General features: G+C 36.4%; 1 protein-coding gene across 6 annotated transcripts in view; it reads right to left on the bottom strand.

Annotated features, from left to right (window-relative positions):
- The window catches only part of TMEM117 (transmembrane protein 117), a 597,128-nt gene that overhangs the window by 451,143 nt on the left and 121,978 nt on the right, over nucleotides 1-24,007 (bottom strand). For all 6 annotated transcript variants that reach the window (XM_054527171.2, XM_054527174.2, XM_054527173.2 and 3 more), the window contains one exon: nucleotides 2,021-2,153. In XM_054527171.2, coding sequence (XP_054383146.1) covers nucleotides 2,021-2,153 — 133 coding nt within the window. The remainder of the gene's footprint in view (nucleotides 1-2,020; nucleotides 2,154-24,007) is intronic.

Here is a 24,007-nt window from a genome sequence, read left to right as displayed (position 1 = left end):
TTCACAGAGGTTCCTTCTCCTTCTGCTCTCAGTGCTCTGAGTACAAAAAAAACTCACAGAGAAACCTTTGGCTGTGTTAGCTAACTCCAATCACTACCCATTCTAGTATTACAGGCACTGCTCCAAGGCTGAGACATATTCTGACTAGCCATAGGTTACAGCCTTCAAAACAGATCTGGTATTAAAACTATCACTCTAAGTCCAAGAAATAAGTACAAAGTATTCTAATAACTTTCTAAAGCCTGAACATTCTATCTAAAATCACATTCTTGAATTTATCACTTGTTAGTATAAACTAAAACATGTGAAATGTATTTTTCCCTTTGCTGGTCATCTCCTTTAGTGGTGAGGGAAAAACAATGAAATTCTAAATGAGCTTCCCTCTCAGTACTGAACAATGGTAGCCAAAATCTATATGTAACATCAAAACAGTTCCATGTTTCCCATGGAACTGGACAATAATCCTGCCTAGCCTACATTTAGAAGAAAAGGATATTACCTAGCTTTCTGATCTATTGGGGAAAATAGATCAAAATCTTTCTCAGTAACTATTTCAACACCAACAAATAGCTAAAGTTTATTTATTTATTATTTATTTATGGTTTATTATTATGGTTTATTATTATGGTTTATTATATATGGTTTATTATTGTTATTTATGGTTTATTATTGTCACAAATCTAATTTTAATACTAAGCCAATCTCCTTATATTCCGGCCTTAAAACTTACTGAGAGCAGGCCAGACGCAGTGGCTCACGCCTGTAATCCCAGCACTTTGGGAGGCCAAAGCGGATGGATCACCTGAGGTCAGGAATTCGAGACCAGCCGAACCAACACGGTGAAATCCCATCTCTACTAAAAAATAACAAAAATTAGCCGGGTGTGGTGGCAGGCGCCTATAATCTCAGCTACTCGGGAGGCTGAGGCAGGAGAATTGCTGGAACCCGGGAGGCAGAGGTTGCAGTGAGTGAGCCGAGATCACGTCACTGCACTCCAGCCCTGGCCAACAACAGCAAGATTCCTTCTCAAAAAAAACTTACTGAGAACAAACCAAGAGGAAATTATACTGAAAGACCAATCCTTGTGTTTCATTATATAATGAAAGAAAGAAGTGAAGAAAGTTAGAAAAATTATACAACTACTTGTTAGCACATATTTATACCTTAGTGATTTGATAAGTACATATCACAAGCTAGGAGTTAATACAGGGTGGCCCACTTTTTTTATTTATTTATTTTTTTTTTTTTTTGAGACGGAGTCTTGCTTTGTTGCCAGGCTAGAGTGCAGGGGCACGATCTCGGCTCACTGCAACCTCCACTTCCCAGGTTCAAGCAATTCTCCTGCCTCAGCCTCCCGAGTAGGTGGGACCACAGGCCTGCACCACTACGCCTAGCTAATTTTTATATTTTTAGTAGAGATGGAGTTTCACCGTGTTGGCCAGATGGTCTCGATCTCCTGACCTTGTGATCTGCCCGCCTCAGCCTCCCAAAGTGCTGGGATTACAAACATGAGCCACCATGCCCAGCTGTGGCCCACTTTTAAAACAACCTATTTATAACAAAGGTCTCTCTCTCTCGGGACTGTCAAGAGAGTTAAAGAAAATGCCTCCTGTACCAAACACTTTTATTTAGCCAGACATTGTAGACCAGTGAAATTGCAAACCTGGAAACCTTCATCTTAGCCCCACTCTATGAATCATTTGAATATATGCAAATCAATAAGATTTCCTGATTCTCATACCCCCTTGTCAGTATAATGAAATTAGTACCTGCCCTCCCACCACCCTATGTAAAAGTCCTAAAGGATAAAGAACAAAATCTAAATATTGTAATGTACTATATGCTTCCTGGAAAAAAAAATTTTAATGTCTTAGGTAAGAAAAATACACAAAATACTCCTTCTTCTTAGGGTAGAATATTTGTAAAGCAGACTTAGACTACTACAAGCTAAAAAACTCTTAAATTCTTATGAGTTTCAAACATAACACTCACCACAGTAGAAAGGAGAAAGATAACCTACCCCATGTTCCCATCCATTAGGAGAATCGTGTTGTATATGTGAGAAAATATGAAGAGAAAGAGAATTGTGCTGAAGAACATTGTCATCCACGACCCATGATCTTCTCGAAACATTTTTAATCGGAGCAACTGACCTGAAATACAAATATTATTAAAAATTAATGTACATTGTAACTCAAAATTCATGGATCTTTGCTTTATTTTAATGAATCTTTTAATGTCTCACTATATTCTGAAGTCTTTGCCATAAGACTGCCTTATGAGTGAAGCCACAATATAACGTTCTTTTTGCTTTTTTGTAAATAAATGATCATAAATAAAGTCGAAGACAATCCTCATATCACATTTCATCCTAGAGTAAATAGTACTAATCCAAGAATCTAGTGTTCAGAGATAGTTCATCATGCTAGCATGAAAACAAGATGAATTACAGCCCTACTTACCTGCTATTTTTTATTTTACAAATACGTTTTTGGTTCATAGCAAATGGTAAAGAAGTTGCATGAATCCCATATCGTTTCCATTTGCTTCTATAGATCCATTCCCAATACTGGCCAGATGATAAAACCAAGGCCAACCTTACTTACAAGGTCTAATTGTTTAAGGTACATGAAAACTTGAAAGAAAAAATTAAGTCTCTGTTATAAAAGACGCAGCTTAGCCTCACTCTTAACACACATGCCCCTGTACAAGTACAAACACAAGTGCATATGAGAGGTGACAGTGTATGTGTTAATGAAGCTTGGTGTGGCTCCGGGCAAAACATAATTTTCACCCTGATGATAAAATTCCATTTATGAAGACAAATGCTAAAGTTAGAGAGAATGTTAAGATGCAAACACTTTAAGGAAGAAACATATATTAAGATGAACACTAAAGTAAAAATTACTAATACCAGAATTCGCCCAGAGAAATGTTTTGATCTATGGCAAAGAGAAATGATGGCACCAGTACCCTGAAAGATGAGGAAGGTAAAAAACCTGGGGAGTAAGAAAGAAGTGAGCATAGGTCACCCTGGCTTCTCCCAAGATAAACCATGTCTATTATACTTACCTCCCTTCCTAAGAATAATAATGGAGATGATGTGCATATAGGAACTACAATTAAAATAGAGTAGACCTGAATCTTACAATAAATTTTTATTTATTTTTTCTTTTTTTTGAGACGGAGTCTTGCTCTGTCGCTGGGCTGGAGTGCAGTGGCGTGATCTCAGCTCACCGCAACTTCCGCCTCTCGGGTTCAAGTGATTCCCCTGCCTCAGCCTCCCAGGTAGCTGGGATTACAGGCACGCGCCACCATGCCTGGCTAATTTTTTGTATTTTTAGTAGAGGCGGAGTTTCACCGTGTTGGCCAAGATGGTCTCGATCTCCTGACCTCGTGATCTGCCCTCCTCGGCCTCCCAAAGTGCTGAGATTACAGGCGTGAGCCACCATGCCCGTCCTAAAATTTCTTACATTAGAAAATATTCCCTTTTTTAATGATATGTCAGTTATGAAATATATGTATCTATTTCTATCTGGAAATTATCTCTCTAGCGACAAACAGTATCTCTCATATATCTCACTGAGCATAGGAAGAAATAATATTTTAAGATTTAACTATTGAACTTTTCCTTATATCTCACCTTTATGAAAATAGTACTTTAGATTTCATTTGGAAACCAGGCTAACAGAAACATTATCCTAGCTAAAACTTGAGATGAAGGGTAAAAAAAAAGAGAGGGGAGGAGATTTGGTTACATCATGCCATGGATTCTTGGCCTATACAAGAGAAGCAAAGGTTAAAACTGAAAGTCAGGGAGAATGTGACTGTATAAGTAAAAGAAGAATGTGGAAAACCTTCTACTAAAACAAATGATACTAGCCCCACAAATTATAAGATCATAGAACCTGCTGATTAATCAATAATTATGAAAAACCAAGGATTTTCAAGCCTCCACACAACATACTGACAAGAATATTATAAAAATATATTCACCACAGAATGCTTGAGAGTAAAACCACATGCTACAAATATTTTACACTATAAAGAATATTTATTCATTCATTGAACAAATATTTAATGTGTGCCTATTACATGCCAGACACAGTTCTAGGTGCTGGAGATTCAACTGTAAGCAATGCAGTACAGTGCTTGAAGTCAATTATCATTTGAGTATTTAATGGAATTGTGACCTTACTTTGGACTCATGGGCTCTCTTTGTTCAGGGGTCCCTTTGCTGCAAATCCTTTCAGCTTTAGACCAAGACCTATTTATTTAATTCAGCAGTTGATAATGAACTACTTCAAAGACCGGCAATTAGAGTTCCTTTAAGATTTAAACGTAAATTTCTTTCTTAACATAAGCATATGTCAAACACATTCACTAACAAATGTACTTTAAGAGTCAAATAATAATGCTGGTGATTTAACAGTGCTTTGCAAATAAAACATTGTGGACTAACTGTACACAGGCAGAAGTAATACAAAGTTAGCGAAAAGAGAGATGTCGCAGTACCATTTATGCTGTCACTGCCAAGCTCATTGTCTGCCACTAATTTCAGCCATTAGTGTCATTAGAACAAAATGGCAGGTTAACATGACTGGAAATTCATTTGAAGAGAACAATAAAAGTGCTGCAAAATATTAAGTCCAGAACTAGTATGACCCAAGTGTTGAGTCAAATTGTACTATAAAAATTTCCCATAAGCTACTTAAAGGTTAACTCTGTAAGTAACCCTCAAATGTTAGAAACATATATACATGGACTGCCTCAGCTTACTGTTCTCACAAAGGACTTCAGTGTTGAGTCGAATCACATCATAAAAATTTCCCATAAGCTACTTAAACGTTAACTCAATAAGTAACCCTCAAATGTTAGAAACGTATACACATAGATTGCCCTCAGCTTACTGTTCTCATGAAGGACTTCTCCCATGCAATGTAATCAGACCAAGAACCTTGGAACTGCCTGAGGATATCAGATGGAAATGCACTGTCTCTGCCCTTTAGGGTGACTATATATGTGGTTTGCCTGGGACAGTAGTGGTTTATAACTGTTGTCCTGGCATAAGTATTAATAGTAACCCCTTCCTTTCTTAGGTATGCTGGTTTGGAAAATAAATTATGTGCCACTTTTCCCACAGGTCTATAGGCCCCAGAATTCAGAATTTTATGACTTGCTTTTAAGGAGTTTCAGGAGACAACCAAGTGACAACAATCCTTACAGGCCAACAGAAGTGAAAATATCACTAAGAGGGATACATTTCTGACATGGTCAAACATGATTATTTTAATCACAGATATACTAATATTTGTAAATCTGAGTGTGTATTTATGTTATTAATAAGATCCATCTTGGAGTATATAGACTGTCACCTTCAATACAGTCAAAGAAATTAGAAAATACAGCTTAGAACAATCAAAAGCATCAAGGTGGGACACAAACCTGTATATGTGAAGAAGGAGAGGGTGGGAGGGCACCAGGGATTGATGATTATGAATGTTGACTAAAATCAGATGAAATGGCCTAGAACTTCAGAATTTTTTCTGGAAATACAGTAGGTTTAAGATCACTAAGATGTCATAAAATTCTAACAAGATTAATGATATAAAAGCATATTTAAAAGTGTATATTATGGGCCAGGTACGGTGGCTCATGTCTGTAATCCCAGCACTTTGGGAGGCTGAGGCGGGCAGATCACCTGAGGTCAGGAGTTCGAGACCAGCCTGGCTAACACGGTGAAACCCCGTTTTTACTAAAAATACAAAAAAAATTAGCCAGGTGTGGTGGTGCACGCCTGTAATTCTAGCTACTTGGGAGGCTGAGGCAGAAGAATCACTTGAACCCGGGAGTTGGAGGTTGCAGTGAGCCAAGATCGCACCATTGCACTCCAGCTTGCACAACAAGAGCAAAACTCCGTCTCGAAAAAAAAAAAAAAAAAAGTATATATAAAATGAGCAAACACATGTTGTGGAAAACAGAGGTAGACAACTGTGACAGGGAGAATTATGGAGAAACCACTTGGTTTCTTGGCCTTTTTGCTGCTGTGTTCTCTTCACCAAAAGAACAGAAAGAAGAATTTCCTTTCTACCTCACTGCTAGACTTTTTTAATTGAGAGTTCTAGGTCCCTTTTCTTTAGGACTGATTTTCACATGGAGCCTGTGCAAAGAAATACACTAAAGAGTCTCAGAGGAGAAGGAGAAGTGTTTGTGTTTCCAGGTAGGAGACATGGGGAGCCCTATCTCTGGAAGGTTGTTAAAGCAGGGATCAGATAGACTGAGGGCTTCTGGGTTCATAAAGAATACAAGGATTTAGGTCTCCAAGGTGGCAGAGCCTCATTCGGGGATGACTACATGAATGTTGGTCAAGGCCAAGGTATCAAGGGTCATGTTGATACAGTATGGCTCTGTGTCCCCACCCAAATCTCACCTTGAATTGTAATAATTCCCAAGTGTTGTAGGAGGGTCCTGGTGAGAGGTAACTGAATCATGGAGGCAAATCTTTCCTGTGCTGTTCTTGTGGTAGTGAATAAGTCTCATGAGAGCTGACGGTTTTATTAATGGGAGTTACTCTACACAAGCTCTCTCTTGCCTGCCGCCATGCAAGATGTGACTTTGCTTCTCCTTTGCCTTCTGCCATGATTGTGAGGCCTTCCCAGCCAAGTTGGAATTGTGAGTCGATTAAATCTCTTTCCTTTATAAATTACCCAGTCTTAGGTATGTCTTTATTAGCAACATGAGAACAGACTAATACACATGGCTTTGGAAGTCTGAGTTATCAAATTAAGCTAGTCCCAGGGGAATGGTGTCAGTTAGGGCAGCCACCCACCTCTATTTGGTGCACAATGACCTGCATAGATCCCAGGCACCTTAGACGGAGTCATTGTGCCAAAATGGTAGAAGACCATTACTGAAGTAGCAGTAGGAGAAAGGGATGGAGAAGTAAAAACAAGCTAAAGGAGTCTTTTCAGTAAATGTAGCCCTGGCACTCCTGTAAAACCTTAGTGATAGAAAAGGTGATTTGAAATATTATTAATATTGTACTCTCTGCTTACCTTGGTAAGCAAAAACTCAGAGTAAGATTTAATTTAGAGGAAAAAGTATGGCATTACACATAAGATCCTGACTAGGAAATATAAAAGGACAAATGAAGGGATTCATTCCTCAAGAGGACTCCAAACTGAAATTAACACTACTGTCCATTAAGTCTTCTGCTCTAAAACCTATATATGATTTGGCCCACCCATATATACAAGAAACAAATAGAATCTGCAGTTACTTAAAGGAGTATATTTAGTTTGTTGGAGTCAAAAGATATAATAGTAAAAAAATCAGCATAGCAGGCATTCCACATACCAGTAAGAATATTCCTGTTGCAAATAACAAAAGCGAAAACAAAAACTAAATTTAAACTAGATTAAATTATAAGGATTCTTTATTGGCTTCCTTCTCACATTTTCTTTTCTTTTTTTTTTTATTTATTTTTCTTTTTTTTTTATTTTGAGACAGAGTCTCACTCTGTCACCCTGACTGGAGTGCAATGGCGCAATCTCGGCTCACTGCAACCTCCACCTCCTGGGCTCAAGTGATTCTCCTGCCTCAGCCTCCCGAGTAGCTGGGATTACAGGCATATGCCACCGTGCCTGGCTAATTTTTGTATTTTTTAGTAGAAATGGGGTTTCACCATGTTGGCCAGGCTGGTCTCGAACTCCTGACCTCAGGTATCCATCCACCTCGGCTTTCCAAAGTGCTGGGATTACAGGCGTAAGCCACCATGCCCGGCCCTTCTCATATTTTCCATCTTTTTTTCTCATGTCTGTTCTCTAAACAAAATTTTTGTACATCTAATTTAACTAAAGGAATAGAATGACTTCAAGCAAAGCCTGATCCAGCACTCAGATAATATTATCAAGGCTTGATTAATCTCTATTTCCCAGCTCCATTTCCTCAGTGTGGCGTCTCATCCTAGCAGGCTCCCACTACTTTCTCTCCCAAGACACACGCACACACCCTTTGTTGTCCCAAGATGACCATAACAACCTGAGGGCTGCTTCTTCATTGTTGTCCATGGATGAAAAGATAACGCTTTTGCCCTAGCACTTATAGAGAAAATTATGAGATTCATTCTATTCGGGCTCATTTGGGTCCTGAACCAATTACCCTAGCCAGAGTTATGAAAAGCAATTTAACTAAGCCTTAGGATTAGCTAAACCTATGCCACCTGCTCCACTCCTACAGCCAGATTAAATTAGTTCCCTAGCATCACCTTGACCCCAAATGCAAGTTAAGTTTGGCAAACATGGTATTGAAGAGGGGAGAGTCACAAACAAAAGGCCTCTGGGTCCTTGAATCACTGATTAGAACACAGGTGCCTGCCATGTTTTGGACTTTATGTGAATGAGAAATTCAACTGGTCTGCAGTCATTGTACATTTTGGAGATTTGTATTACTGCAGCTACCATTATGTTACTAGATCAAAGAAGACTGATGGAAAGAGGCCCATAGAAGGCAGAAAAAATGGCGTTTAAATGGCCCACATGAAGTCTTTATTTCCTTTATCTTTCTTCCTAGTTCTCAGCATAACACATAATAAAATATTTTTACTGAATGAAATACTGATGGGAAGATTCTAGAAAGAAAATTAAGACCTGCACTCAAGTCCTCCAAAAGAAAAATTCTACAAGTAAAATACGAAGAAAACACATCTTGCTGGCAATGATGTACTCTTACCTCTCAGACTGCTCAACCTCAGAAGTCCTAATGAGATATAGTAGGAGTGGGATGCAGCTCCTTCTCCACATATTTTCTCTTTTTTCTTCTCTTGTCCCACTGATCACAAAACCCACACCACTACCTTGCTGACGCTATACCTGCTAACCTAGAGGCTTTAGTCATACAAAGAAAATAGCCATTCTATATCTTTCTTCTGTGCTCTCATAATGTTTAACAAGGCCTTTTACTTAAAAAATTCCAGAAACTGGCCTTAAGACATCCAAATATCCAACCAAGGTTGTGGGGTGTCCCACCTTGAGAAGGAAGGCTAAACAGCTGATTTATAGCCTTGTTGCCCCCAGCCAGACCACTAGGTGGCCCATTACCTCAAACCATCACAACCAGATATGCTGTCCTGCATACCCCAGCCCTCACATGCTCTACCCAGTCCAGCCTGCACACCCTCCCCATGATGTCAGTTCCTGCACATTGCCTAATAAAAAATCCCTACGGGCTCTTTTCAGGGAGCCAGCCAGAGATTTCTTTTACCTCCACTGTCTCCCTCGAGCTTGAGCACAAGCCCCAAAATAAAGCCTTGTCTGGCTAATCTACTTGGCCTTACGTAAATTTCTATTACACGGGAGCCTAAAAGCCTATGGTCTATAACACTGAGACCCAAAGATATGTATACTTTTTGTCTACTATGTGTGTGCTACACCTGTCTATAAACTGTAGCATAGTAGAGACCAGATTGATCTTCTTTACCACTATGTCCTCATGGCATAGTACCTGGCACACAGTATGTCTTAAGTTATTTGTCCAATGGATTAAAAAAAAAAAAAAAGGCTATACAAATAAATGAACAAGTAATATTCCACTATATGGAATCCCATCTTTCTACATCTAGGTCCTGTTATACTTGCCCTCTGAGCCCTTCAGTTCTTTAAACTGCTCTCCTCCCCAACTTTCTCCCCATCTATAAGCCACCTCCTAAATTCTGTTCTCTCCTATTTGGCAAGAAGCTCCTGCTTCCTTATCAGCCTTTTCATCAACACCACATACATTTCTGTATACCCTATATTTGTCTTACACATCCCCAGCAAACACCCAACTCTGATGTACAGCTACAGTTTGTTTTCTCCAATTTTGACTACTGTGGAAAAAAGCTGCACAACACAGTTGAGAAGCCACTACATAATCATGATCCAGAGTTTAGTTGCTATCACAGCACTGCACATTAATGCATCAGTGCTTTTCCCCGTCCTTGTCAATTCTCTTTCCTGATCTCTTTAATATCTATTTCAAATTTCATCTCAAAGCTCCCACTGAGCCCTTTTCACTCTTAGAATATGACTTTGGTCTCAACCTCAAGAAGACATCCTTGTCATCAAACATTATTTTCCCTCAACTTCCTACCTGCTCACATTCATCTACTTATCTACCTTCATGACTATCCCAACTTCCTTCCCTTATTCCTCAAAGGATGGAGTACTCCTCCCAAAGAAGACCCTACCTGTGCCTTTTTAAAACCACACCCCCTCCTCTCTTGGGGGACTTGGTCCAGCCATCCTTTTGCTCTTTTGTATGTCTGATCTCTCCCTCTCTCTTCATTCTTTTTTCTCCACCTCTGAGGCCTCTTAAGTTGATCCTAAAAATAATGTCCTTGAACTTCCACCCATTCTCCTTGTTTTCTCATCTAGACTTCAAGAAAGAGTAATCTTTATCACACCCACTCACCGAGATCTTACTTGCCATGCAAACATTCCACTGAAATTGTTCTGGCAAATGCAATGACCTCCACCACTCCCAAATCCAGAATAAATATATTGGTCTTTAACTTGCAAGACATCCTGGCTGCATCTGACCTAACAGTTGTTCTCCGTCTCTTTTGACACTACTTCCTTGGGTTCCCTAACACCAAATATGCCATTCTTTTTCTATTTTCCTGATTTTTCTCAGTCACCATTTTAGGCATCCCTTCTTCCAATTATCCCATAAATAATGATGTGCCATGGTCTGTCCTCAGTCTTGTCTTCATCATATCACTATATGATCTAATCTTCTCCCATGGTTTCAACATCCCGTATCTCCAGCAGAAACTTTTCCTCCTGAGCTTCACACTGGAAGTCAGCTGCCCTCTATAGTCCTAGATATCCTACCAGCAAATCAAACTCAGCAGACAAAAACAAAGCCAAAATCCCTACCCTCTGCCCCAACATACAATATGCCCCTATTTGCAACTTGACCCATCCCATACCTAAATCTACTCCTACACACCTTCCATTTCAATCAATTGCCCTATCATTTTATGTCCTTACATCCAAACTCTTCTCTCATAATTTAGGTTCTCACTGCCTCTTGATAAGACCTATTGAGATGCCCTCTTAACTGGCCTGTCTTACTCCAACTCTTTTCCATCTCAAATCCATCCACCACAGAGCCAACAGATCTGACTAAAATCATAGGTGGTCAAATCAAGTCACCCCTTCACTAAAAAAACTTTCAATAATCACAATTCTCCCGTAATATAAAATCCAAGATCCCTAACATGGTATACAAGGCATGAATTAATTTGACCCATACTTCCCTCTCCTCCCTCACCACTCCCATCCTTTCACTCCGTTTCCATCAACACTAAGCAGGTTGCATTTTCTATGCTCATGCTGAACCCTCTGCCTGGGATAATCTTCCTTCCTTCTCCATAACTCAACTAACTGCTCTACTTCCTATAAAGCCTAGAATGCAGGTCAGAAATGATCTCCTCTGGGAAGATCCTCTTCTTTGTTAATATTTTATATCTGGGATTATAGAAAGAGCTTATGGGATGGACTCTCTCAGGAGGCAGTAAGTTCCTTTCAGTGCAGACAAGGAGAAATGGCCCTTGCCAAGCATAGTTTAAAGGGCTGGATTACATGACTTCTAAGATCTAGAGCAATTCCGGGATTTATGATTTGCTTTGTCAGTGAGAGATTAGCTCAAAATCTGCTATATATATTATCCTTACCCACTAAAAGAAAAAGTATTCCTCCTTATATTTTATCTCTCAATGTATGCATCTCTAATATATAAAATGAACCTGAAGTAACACACTGATAACATTCTTTAAAGGCCAACTTAATATTTAACATTTTAAATATTAGAATACTTGGCAAGAAATGTAATCCCTATTTCTTATGGCTGGAAGAAGAGAATAAAAGATAAAATGAAATTTGATTACAGCAGTTGAAAATTAATTGAAATTCACTTCCAGTCAGACTAAAATAAGTATATTAAGAATTCATCACAAGCTTGTATAAATTTATAGTTTATAAAAACATGATATGACTATTTATGTTTAAATTCACTAACTAAAAACTGGTAACAGAAGCCTGGGCAACATGGCAAAACTCCGTCTCTAATACAAAAAAATTAGCCAGGCATGGTGGAGCACCTGTAGTCCCAGCTACTCCAGAGGTTGAGGTGGGAGAATCCACTGAGCCCAAGGAGGTTGAGGCTGCAGTGAGCCATGATCATGCCACTGCATTCCAGCCTGGGTGACAGAGTGAGACCTTGCCTCAAACAAAAAAGTAAAAAATAAAAAAATAAAAAATGGTAACAGAATAAAAATAACTAAAATATGAGAATTATTCCATGAATGGGACATCAACAAAGTTATCTAACAAACTACACCAGAGTATCATTAGGGCGGTTAGGATGGTCTAGTTAGACAAACATGGCTTTATATAATAAATGTAAGATCATAAAACTTTTGTACTCTAAGAGTACCATTACATTAATATTCAGATCAAATCTTATTTCAGGGTACAAAGAGAATTTAAAAACATTGAGCAGATGGTTATCATCTCTTATTAGGAATAGGAGCATACTCAAGAAATGTCGGCTATTCACTGAATCTGACAGAACATCAAACACTGAATATTGAGATACAATCTCATATAATACTAACAAAGATTACAATGTGAAATTCAAAAGAGGTTCTACAAAAAAAAGGAAAATAAAAGCATGGTTAGAAACAGCATGAATAATAGTGTGTTCAGATCTAAAGTTTAATGTCAATTTAACTAAAGTTAATGTCAATTTCAAAAGTGTGCCTATTAAAATAAATGTTTAGTAAAATTACTAAATAAACACATGTTGACATAAATTAGTCTCAGTAACACAGTAATAAACCTTCCATTTGAGAGAGTCTGAATGTTATATTTTACTATTACTATTTGGCTCTTTCCATTAAACTATCCTCAAGTTTAACTAAATCAAATTGCTTATTGCTCAACATGAGAAAACGTGACTCCAAGAGGAAATAAAGGTATTCATTTATTAGAATCTATTAGTTTTCCTTTTAAGGAAAAGTTAGCCATCAAATAAAAAGAATGCTAAATTAATACTACATATTACCTTGTAGCCCAAGATAAAATTTATCAGCACACTTAATTTATGCATACATATATTATGTTCTCTAATTTTGACGGAATCAATTTGGCCTATATTTTACTACTAAGTGAAATTATATCAAATAGCATTTTTAAGGTCAAAACCCATCAAATATCAGCAATTTGATATCACTTAATACAACATAACTAGCTACCATAGGTTTAAAATAATTATTTTAGAAACATTATTTCAATATTTAATAATCAAAATTCTTTGAATCTATTTTTATAATTCAAGTAAAAGTAAACAAAATATTTTCTGAACCATTAGAGATTGTCACTGTTGAAATTCTGGGCCGGGAGCGGTGGCTCATGCCTGCAATCCCAGCACTTTGGGAGGCTGAAGCGGGCAGATCACAAGGTCAAGAGTTTGAGACCATCCTGGCCAACATGGTGAAACCCCATCTCTACTAAAAATACAAAAATTAGCTGGGCGTGGTGGCATGCGCCTGTACTTCCAGCTACTCGGGAGGCTGAGGCAGAAGAATGGCTTGAACCCAGGAGGCAGAGGTTGCAGTGAGCCGAGATCATGCCACTGAACCCCAGCCTGGTGACAGAGTGAGACTCCATCTCAAAAAAAAAAAAAAAGGAATTCTGTATTTTGAAATGGGCAATGAGATAGAAAGTATAGTTCACAATTGTTAAAAATTAGTATTACTGGCTGGGCGCGGTGGCTCACGCCTGTAATGCCAGCACTTTGGGAGGCCGAGGCGGGCAGATCACGAGGTCAGGAGATCGAGACCATCCTGGCTAACACGGTGAAACCCTGTCTCTACTAAAAACACAGAAAAATTAGGTGGGCGAGGTGGCGGGCGCCTGTAGTCCCAGCTAATCGGGAGGCTGAGGCAGGAGAATGGCGTGAACCCCGGGGGGTGGAGCCTGCAGTGAGACGAGATCGCGCCACTGCACTCCAACCTGGGCGACAGTGAGACTCCATCTCAAAAAAAAAAAAAAAAAATTAATATTACTACCATTATTAAATTCTTACATCTTCATCATTATACTAATACCAATATTAAAAAACAAGAATACTTAACAATTTTAAAATAGGTTTTCCTTTAACTTCAGGCATTATATTAATGCAATTAAGAAGGAAAAGTTAAATTGTCAAGAATAATCCCCTGCAGGCTGATTTCCATGGTCTTAAGCAATCTTGATCAATCACAAAGGGTGGATGCCAAGGCCAAGATTCTGCCATGTCATCCACATTTACAGTATTCCTATTATTTGTACCTATGCATTCAGACCTCTCTGACTCTCCCTTTTATCCTGGATTTGATTTTCATTCCTGACTTTCCACAAGTTCTCTAAGTCTTTCAGACTGGTGTCTTGTACCTGCAAATGTGCTATTGTCTCTACCCATTCCATTTATAGATTTACTAAAATATATTAATAATTCATAAGATACAAGTTTAAATGACAGATTAGGAGTATCATAGAGAGGTGTTAATTATAAGTTGCTATGCTTTTTAATCCCCTAGTAATATCCAAGAATAATGTATTTCAACTGCTTTGATTAATAAATGAGAAAGCTGAGGTGTAACTAGTTCAAATAACCCACCAATAGTCACACAACAGTTTGAAGGCAGAGTCCAGGACTCTTTTGATGTACTTTAAGGTGAGTTAGGACAAATCTATCAATCATTATTTCTTTTAAGCCAAGCGTAAAGATCTTTTGGACAATTCTCCAATAACTATCCAAGCCCAAGTTAAAGTAGAATCAAAAGAACAGGATGCAGGAATCACTTTGGTGATCACCATCAAAAAGGGTATTTGAAAGGTGTTCAAACAAAAAGTATCCAGTTCTGAAAAAAAAAAACTTATTTAATGAAATCAAAGCAAAGTAAATCTGACTACCAAAGAATTTTTATTAAAAATCTAAGTTATTTTATATAAATTATTATATGAGGTAGTCATTTTCTCTATTTTATCTAGACTCCTAAGATTTAAAAAATCTAGAAATAAATAATATAATTTTAAACACCATAGGCTTTTGTATTAATGATAGTAACTCATATGGCAAATTCTTAATTCTAAGTATGTGCCTGGCCAGTGCTGTGTACTATAAATATGATGATAAATAGGGGAAACACAACAAACATAGATTTTCATGTACATCAAAAGGGCTAGAGGCAAGAAGAGTCAGCTAAAATTTAAAGAGTACCAGTAAGCAAACTTAAAATCTAGACTTACTTTCAGACCAAACGCCCATAAAAACACTGAGAAAATAAAAGTGTAAGCTCAAGGACACTGCAAGGTGGAGATGCCAAGCCTAGGTCTCCCAGAATAAATCAGGACCCTTCAAAGAATGTAAAGTTGTCCTTAAACTATTGTATCTCTTGGATTCCAAATTTGGCGAATGTGAATACTCTCTAGAGAAAAACAAGCTTTATCTAAATCCTCAGAATTCAGATAGGTTATATTATCAAAATATCAGTTCAAAATAAAAATTCACTAAACTCATGGTGCTACCATGAGTGAGAGTTGATAGAAATAGCAAATAAAACTTTAGACAATACAAGAACTTTAAATACTGAAATAACCAAATGTAAAATATTTGAAATCTGTTGTGTCTCAATTTAACACACAGGCATTTCTCTACCCTCTGAAACATATGGAACATAGTTATAATTTTTGATATCATTGTTACTAACTATATCAACAGTATCATTTCTGGGCTCTTCTTTTGACTTATTTTTCTTCCGGATTATGGGTCATATTTTACTGCATCTTTGTGTGTCTGGTAATTTTTTATTGGATGCCAGACATTGTGAATTTTCGCCTTCTTGGGTGCAGGATATTTTTGTATGCCTGTAAGTACTCTTGAGTTTTGTTCTTGGATGCATTTAAATTACTTGGAAATAGTCTGATGCTATTGAATATTTCTATTAAACTTTATTAGGCAGCAGGAGCCCTCAGGTTAATTTTGCCCCACTTCCACCATTCTGACTACTCTACCTGATGGCAAATAAATGACAAGGTTTTGTGTTTTTGCCTTGTAGGGACACAAACTATTCTTAGTCCTGTGTGAGCTCTAAGAATTTTTCCTGTGTTCCTTTTGAGTGATACTTTCCCCAGCTCGGGGTGGGTTCTCACATCCCTGTGGTGATCATTACTCAGTGAAGAGTCAAGAGGCATCTTCAGATCTCTAGGGTTATTCCTCTGTGCTCTCTTTTTCACTCTGGTACTCTGATGTACGAAATAGCTGTTTCGGCCTCCCCACACACCCAGCTCTATCTCCTCCATTCAGGAAGACCCTGGCCTCTGCCTGATTTCCTCCTTCCTGCAATGAGGCCAAAAAACTCTCCAGGAAGTAAGCTGTAGTAACTGCAGGGCTTATTTATCTTAAAAGACAAAAAAGATCTTAAAATCAGACAATAATAAAGACAGATTATTTGAAAGGAACAATAATTATACTGATTTCTTCCCAACAGCAACAATGGGTGTCATAAGACAGTGCCTCAAACTGCTAAGAGGAAATAACTATCAATCTATAGCTGTGTACCTAGCAAGTGTATTTATCAAATGAAGGCCACTGTTTGAAGGCATCAAAAAGCAAGCAAGGCAGGCAAGACTTGAAAGGCCAAGATCAGTAAGGAAAGAAAATGCACTTAGATGAGCCAAATTTATTGCATCTTTTTCCCCTTGGGAGATTTGCTGATTTTCAGTGTCATAGGGACCATATGGAAAACTGTGGCTTAGAGCTTGAGGCAGTGTCACTGGGCCAGAGATAAAAATTGAAATTCGTGTCTACAAATGCAATCAGGACATGAGGGACCAAAATACCAGAAAAAAAAAAAGGAAACTCAGAAAGTGACCCAAAATTCTAACACAATTTCCAATAGATCATTTGCTGACACCTACTAAACTATGTAGGTGAGAGGTAAGATCAAGCAGAGAACTGCTGATAAGCAAAAAAAACTAAGCATAAATTTTAGTCTCATGATGCTGAGTAAACAAAAATTAGAATTCAGGGAACATCAAAGTAGAAGAATTCTGGACAGAGTTCAGGCTTTAGGATGTGATATATGAAAGGCAATATCATAGGAGTAAGGACAAATCAGAAACAGATCAAACCAAAGAAAGCCTGAACCCAGTATCTACAGGCCAGAAGAAAATAAAATTTTCTCTAGGGAAGACTGTATCATCATGAACCTCTACAATTCTTTAGATATTATCTCTAATATTCAATTTTTTAAATTAGGCACACAAGGAAACAAGACATAAAAAAATTACTGAAAACCAGGGGAAAAAACTGATAACATAAGCAGACTCAGTGATGATGCAAAGATTGGCATTATAACGTAGAAGTCAGAAAACTGCAATTAGCATGTTCAAAGAAATAGATAAAAAGATAATGAATTTTACCAAAGAAATAACCAATGGATAGATTTAATAGCTGTTAAATATGCACATAATATATTATTCCATTTATATAAATTTCTAGAAAATGCAAATAAACAGTGATTGTGTGAATGTATGGAAGGATAAGAGAAGCAGGTTACAAAAGCTCACACAGACATGGTTATCCTGACTGTCATGGTGGTTTTACAGTTATACATATATCAAAAACTTACAAAACTGTATACTTAAGTATGTGAAGTTTGTTATATGTCAATTATACCTCAATAATGCTGCTAAAACAACAGTAATAATATCATTTAGAATTTAAAATGTGGAATTTCAGTTTGTGACAAAAATAAGCTACAAGGCAGAAGGGGTCAATAAAGTTAAGTGCTATAAGGTTCTTGGAAATTGTCGGCAATATTAATTAAAGGTAGGCTTTAATGTCAACTATGTGTGTTCTACTCTTTAGGGTAATCACTAGATGAATAAAAGTATGTGTAATTAACAAGGTAGTGTAGTAGTAATAATAAAATATTAAAAACATTTTATTTATCCCAAGCAAAGCAAAAAGGAGTAAAGAACTAAAGAAAGATAAGGTAAATAAAAAACTAGCATGGTAGAGTGATATATTTAAATGCAAATATTTGATAGTTATGTAAGTACAAATGGACTAAATACTCCACTAAAAGACATTTGTCACAGGATTTTAAAAATGAAAAAAACAAAAAGCAAAAACTGAGAGAGTATACCTCCTATATACCTTCATTTAAAAGTACTTCAAGGAGAATGAACCTAATTCCAGAGGTGATCTCAGAAGAAATATCTGAGGCAAAAAGAAATGGTGATAAAATATACTAGTAAGTAATGTATCAAATCTAGACAAACATTGTTTATATGAAATAATATTAACATCTACTTTGTGGAGTTAAAAAAAAAAAAGAACTGGAACTCTGAACAGCAATCCCATGGAAGTAAGAAGAGGTTGATTACAGTTAAAACGTTCTAGAGAACTTTTATTATTTAGCAGGTGATTAAGATATTGATCAGCTTTAGAATAGCTAGGTTTTTAAATATACATAGTAAAGTATCAAGGGTAGCCACTAAAATAGTAGATATTTAATACATAATTTTTAAACCTAGTAGAGGAGTGAAGGAGGGAAAGAGAAAAGGAATAAACAAAATTCAATCTGTGCAAAAAAAAGGGAAAAAAGAAAGAAGGAAAAGCTGTGCTAACAGAAAACACAAAAAAACTTGGCAGAATCAAGTCCTAATATAAATTTAATATATTGATCTTGCCAGTTAAAAGACAATAATTGTTAGATAGAAGACAGAAAACTGAGAGAAAAACAAATCCAAAGATGTGTGTTTGCAAGAGACACGAGTAAGAATGCAGAAGTGTTGGAAGTAATAGGCTGTAAAATTATATACCAGATAAAACTAACAAAAAGAAAGCTAGAATATGTATTAATTTCACACAACATAGATTTTAAGTTAAAAAATAATGTTAGGAATAAAGAGAATCATTACATAATAACAAATAATAAATTATCCAGGTAAACAGAATGATTTTAAAATTGATCAATAAGATAGATTATATAAATAAGATAGATTCAAAATACTGTATGTAAAACAAAATCAGATAAACTACAGGAAGGAATTTCAAAATCTATAATCAGTGTGAGATGTTAGCATTCCTCTCTCATTTAATAAGTCATGCAAACCAAAAAAAAACAAAAAAAAATTAACAAAGATATAGTATATTTAAATACTACAATTAAAACTTGATTTAATGGACTTCATATTGAACCCCGCATGCAACAATTAGAGAACACATATTCTCTTCCAACATGCATTGAAAGCTTTAAAATTGACAAAACAAACCTCAGTGAAGCTCAAAGATTAGATATCACACAGACCACATTTCCAAACAAATGTAATCAATTAGAAATTAATAACAAAATGTTAAATAATTTTTATACGTCACACTTCAGAACTTAAAAACACATTTCAAAATAATTCATGAATAAAACAAAAATCCCAATGGAGATTAAGAAACATTATCAAGAGACTACATTTCAATGTTTTGGAATGCAACAAAAATAGTTGAAAATAGGAAACTTAGTCTTCAATTGTTCAGATTACAAAAGGCTGAATATCTATAAGCTATATATCCAACTTAAGAAGAAAAAGAACACAATAAACTCATAGAAAGCAAAACTCATAGAAACTCATAGAAAGCAAAAGAAAGTTGATATTAAAAGATATGAAAAAATAATTAAGTCAAAGGCAAAAATAAAATATAGAGGATCAATAAAGCCAAAAACATTAAAGTTTTATAAAACCAACAAATATCTTACTATGAACAAATATCTTACTATGACTGATGAAGAAAAAAGAGATAAGGTAATAAAAGTACTAGAAATGAAAAACTACAAACATAGCAGAGATAAAAAATGGATAAATACCTTGATAAAGATATTATTTGCCAAAATGATTAAAGAAGTATGAAACCTGAGTTATTCTATTACTAAAAAATATTTTATTCAGTAGTTCAAACACCTTTCAGTAAAGAGAACACCATGTCTAAATGAATTGAGAGGAGTTCTTTCAAACATTCAAGTTAACAATTAATTCCAATATTTCACAAACTCTTCTTCCCTAAGATTTTATAATTCACTTAAAAAATCAAATTTAAAGGGGTAGATATTTATAAGAATGACTAATGTGAATTTAAATCTGAAATTCCGATGTAACCATTTATTTTTTTCTCAGACTATATTCCCTAGCTTATGAAAATGTTTATCAGAAGACTTTAAGCAATATAGCTCCTGGATTTTACAAAGAGGAGCAGTAAGCTGATTGGAAGAGAGGAGAAGAGTGTTGAATCCACAGTTGCATAGCACTTCACTTTATATAAGGGAGAACACATCAATTATCCATTAATGGAAAGGATATGCCAGCCAATGTTTTAGGACTAAAGCACCCTCGTGCTTCTACTGATTTCAGGTAAGAATTTCACTGCCAATTTTGAATTGAATTATTCCATTAAAGTACAAAAGTTCCTTGACAGATGTATGCAATGAATAACTTCAAGATATATAAGACCAAAATTTAGATATATACTGAATTTTTCTAAACATATATTTAATTAGCATACAGATTAACCTCAAACATTATTTATGCAGCTACTAATGGCACTGGGGATATATATGTTTAATATGTTCTGTGTTGCACATACATGGCAAGTGGCTAGTTTGAGCTTAAAGCTGGGACTCAGACTCACTTGCTAAACTGAAAGGAAAGAATTCCAATAATTTCAATAGTCTACTTTCCAGCTAAATGTCAAATGAAACAGGCAACACAACATTGCATCTGAAGCACATGATGGTACACCAGGGTCAAGCTCAGCCCATGGATCCTGGTCTAAGCCCCACCAGATATAGAAGCACACTATCTTGTACTAGGGGATAAGTATATATAATTCATAGGTAGAAAAGGGAACATTTTTCCCACTTCTGGGTGGAAATAAGCACAGGTTTTTAAATAGGAAGGATTTCACGTAATTCATCTTCATTTTAGCAGCCTGGGGGCTTATAAATGTGGAAACCCTGGGAAACCATACCATTGGCATGGATGACTGATGAGGTGGAGTCCTAAAGCCCGCAGCCGTGGCGGAGCACTAGCCTCCACCAGCCTCCGGTAAGTCAACATCAATAGAGGGCACAGAACAGATTATGACAGACGACTTTATAAGCCCATGTGATACACTCGGAGATAAGAAATAAATGTTTGAGATTTTAAATAAGATTAGAAATTGGAGGTTACAAAGAGTCAGTGAAATTGGGTTGCACATATAATAAATGTGACCATTTAACCCAGTTCAATACTTTTAACCAAAAAAAAAAAATTTTTTTGGAAAGTGTGGTAGCCAGCCTACAAGATGGCCCTCAATGAGTCTCACCTCTGGCTAGACACCCCCACACACACTGAATTATGCCTTCCATGTGTGACCAACAGAATATGGTTGAAATGACATGAGGAACTTCCAAGGGTAGGTTGTGAAAGTTATCGTAGTTTCCACCGTGGTCCCTCTCTCGAGTTGCTGTCTCTGGAGGAAATCAATTATTATGGCACGAGGACAATCAAGTTGCCCTATGAAAAATTCCACTTGAGGAACTGAGGGATCCAGCAAACAGCAACCTGCCATCTATTTGAGAGAACATCTTCCATCCATCTTGGAAGGTAACTTTCCAGTCAAGCCTTCAGATGACTATTAGCTCTGGCTGATACAGTCACAACAACCTCATGAGAGATCCCAAGCCAGAACCAGCCAACCTGCTCCCAAACTCCTCATGCAGAGAAACTATGAGATCACAAATGTTTATTCTTGTTTTAAGCCACTGAGTTTTAGATGTGTTTGTTACACAGCAATAAATAACTTTGTGCTCTATAATTATTCTGAAAATGAATAAGAGCCACTTGAGAACTTGAAGCATGGAAATAACATGATAAAAATGTAATATGATAATGCAATTTTTATGAGGAGAGATGTGAGACCACAAACTAGAAATAAAGTACAATATTCATAGGGTAAACACTTATTTTACATTATTAAAATGTTTGACATTTTATTAAGATAGAGGAAAAGAACATTTGTGAAAATAACCTTCACAGCACGAAATACTTGAAATAATTAAATAATTTCAAAGGGCAACTTTTATGTAGTAAATGTCATTTTTTATCTCTACTGTAATTCACATAATGTATCATATTTTCTTACCATATTTTATATCCTTTTACTCAGACTGTTGATGTCTATATTGCCAATAAAATAATAGACATAGGAGTTATTTTATATGACCAGTGTCTACGCAAACAATGAATAATAAAGCACTATAATTTAGATGCTTAGGGTTCTTTCATCTTTAAGAATTCAGGAAATATTCCTCCCAAGTTTAAATCTACTGAGATTTGTAACTTGTCTCAGTTATAGAAAGAATAGACAAGGAACCACACCACACTCTGGAGAGCCAAGAAATTGTATTTACAGAAAAGAGATTAGTATATAAAACCCATTAAGATTCACAGTGCCATTTTTTGTTTGAAATCCCACTCCTACAGAATTCACTATTTTATTTGGTTCCTATTTAACAAGCATGTATATAGTGCTGTGTTCTAGGCTCTGTGTTTTATTAAAGAGTAATTTACTTAGCCACTATTCTAACACTTGATGGTCATAACAATATTTAATATCCATATAGTATAAATTGTGTTTCCTTCCTGAACTTCATAAATAAATCTATGAATTAAACACTGTTGACTATTACTGACATTTATTTTTCTACATATAAGGACATGAAAAATCTGTGGTTAGAATATTAGTATATTACTCAATACTTTCCATTTCCAGCATCGTCTGTACTCAATGGTTTTACATGACTATGTAAAATGAAATTGATAATTTTTATTGTACACTAACTTGAAATTATGACAGAAAATTATCTTACACATTTTTACTTAACCAAATATGCAAACCTCCAACTTCAGAGAGATTAGTAGGAAAGTCTTTCCAAATATAATATCATTTGAATTAGCCTCTTGTACAGTCTTAGAAATAGTTATCCATTAGCGCATGGAAGAAGTAATAACACGATGAGTTTGTGATTAAAAATACTGACTCACTGTAACACACTGTATTCTACTGTGGTTCATCATTAACACATAAGATAAAACAGTGATACCTGTTATAGGAGTATTGTCACATTTGTGAAACTGAAAAATGTGTGACCAGAAGCCACCCTGGTCTGTACATCTAGCAAACGAAAAATAATTTTTAGGTAGCTATTAAATGCAAAGCATTACTTGAAATCTTGACTGTTCCTTTTAACAAATATGTTGGGATAAATCCATTATAACGGGCCACCTCATTTGTTCTACCAACTAGATTACACAAGAGGATTGGCCCTATTATGTGGAATGTCTATTCCCTAGTCCTAGGTGTTTCCTTCCAGATAAAGAATGGCCTACTCTCCACTTCCAGGGGAGAAGCAACGTATCTGATAGACCATTTTGAAAGAATAAATTTGGCATATATAAGTCAACATCTTCTCTCTAGAGACCAAGTCTCTCCTGGGAGAGCACTCCAAATTCTGCTCTGCTCCTCCAGGAGAGGTGTGTCCAACCCAGTATTGTCAGGGACCAGGGAAATCTATTTAATTTTGGAGTTTAGTATTGGGAAGTCCCATGCCTGCAGATTCTCCAGTATAGTCTTTTAGGAATAAAGGTGGTATTTTGGTCACCACAAGCTTTATTTCTGTCTTCTTTCTTTCTTTATTTAAAACATAGGCTGAGAAAAGGGGTACTTCTTCTTGGGCCTCCTAAGGGACTTAAAAACATCAGTGGTGAGAAGGACCAAATAGTCTACAAAATGATCAAAGACAACCACCCCAGACACTAACCAGCATTTTCATGACGTCCAACTTTCATTCTCTTGTAAACTACCTATGTTGTTTGAAGTT

The sequence above is a fragment of the Pongo abelii genome, chromosome 10 (assembly GCF_028885655.2).
Source record: "Pongo abelii isolate AG06213 chromosome 10, NHGRI_mPonAbe1-v2.0_pri, whole genome shotgun sequence".
Taxonomy (NCBI): Eukaryota; Metazoa; Chordata; class Mammalia; order Primates; family Hominidae; genus Pongo; species Pongo abelii.
This window is presented reverse-complemented; position numbering and strand designations above follow the sequence as displayed.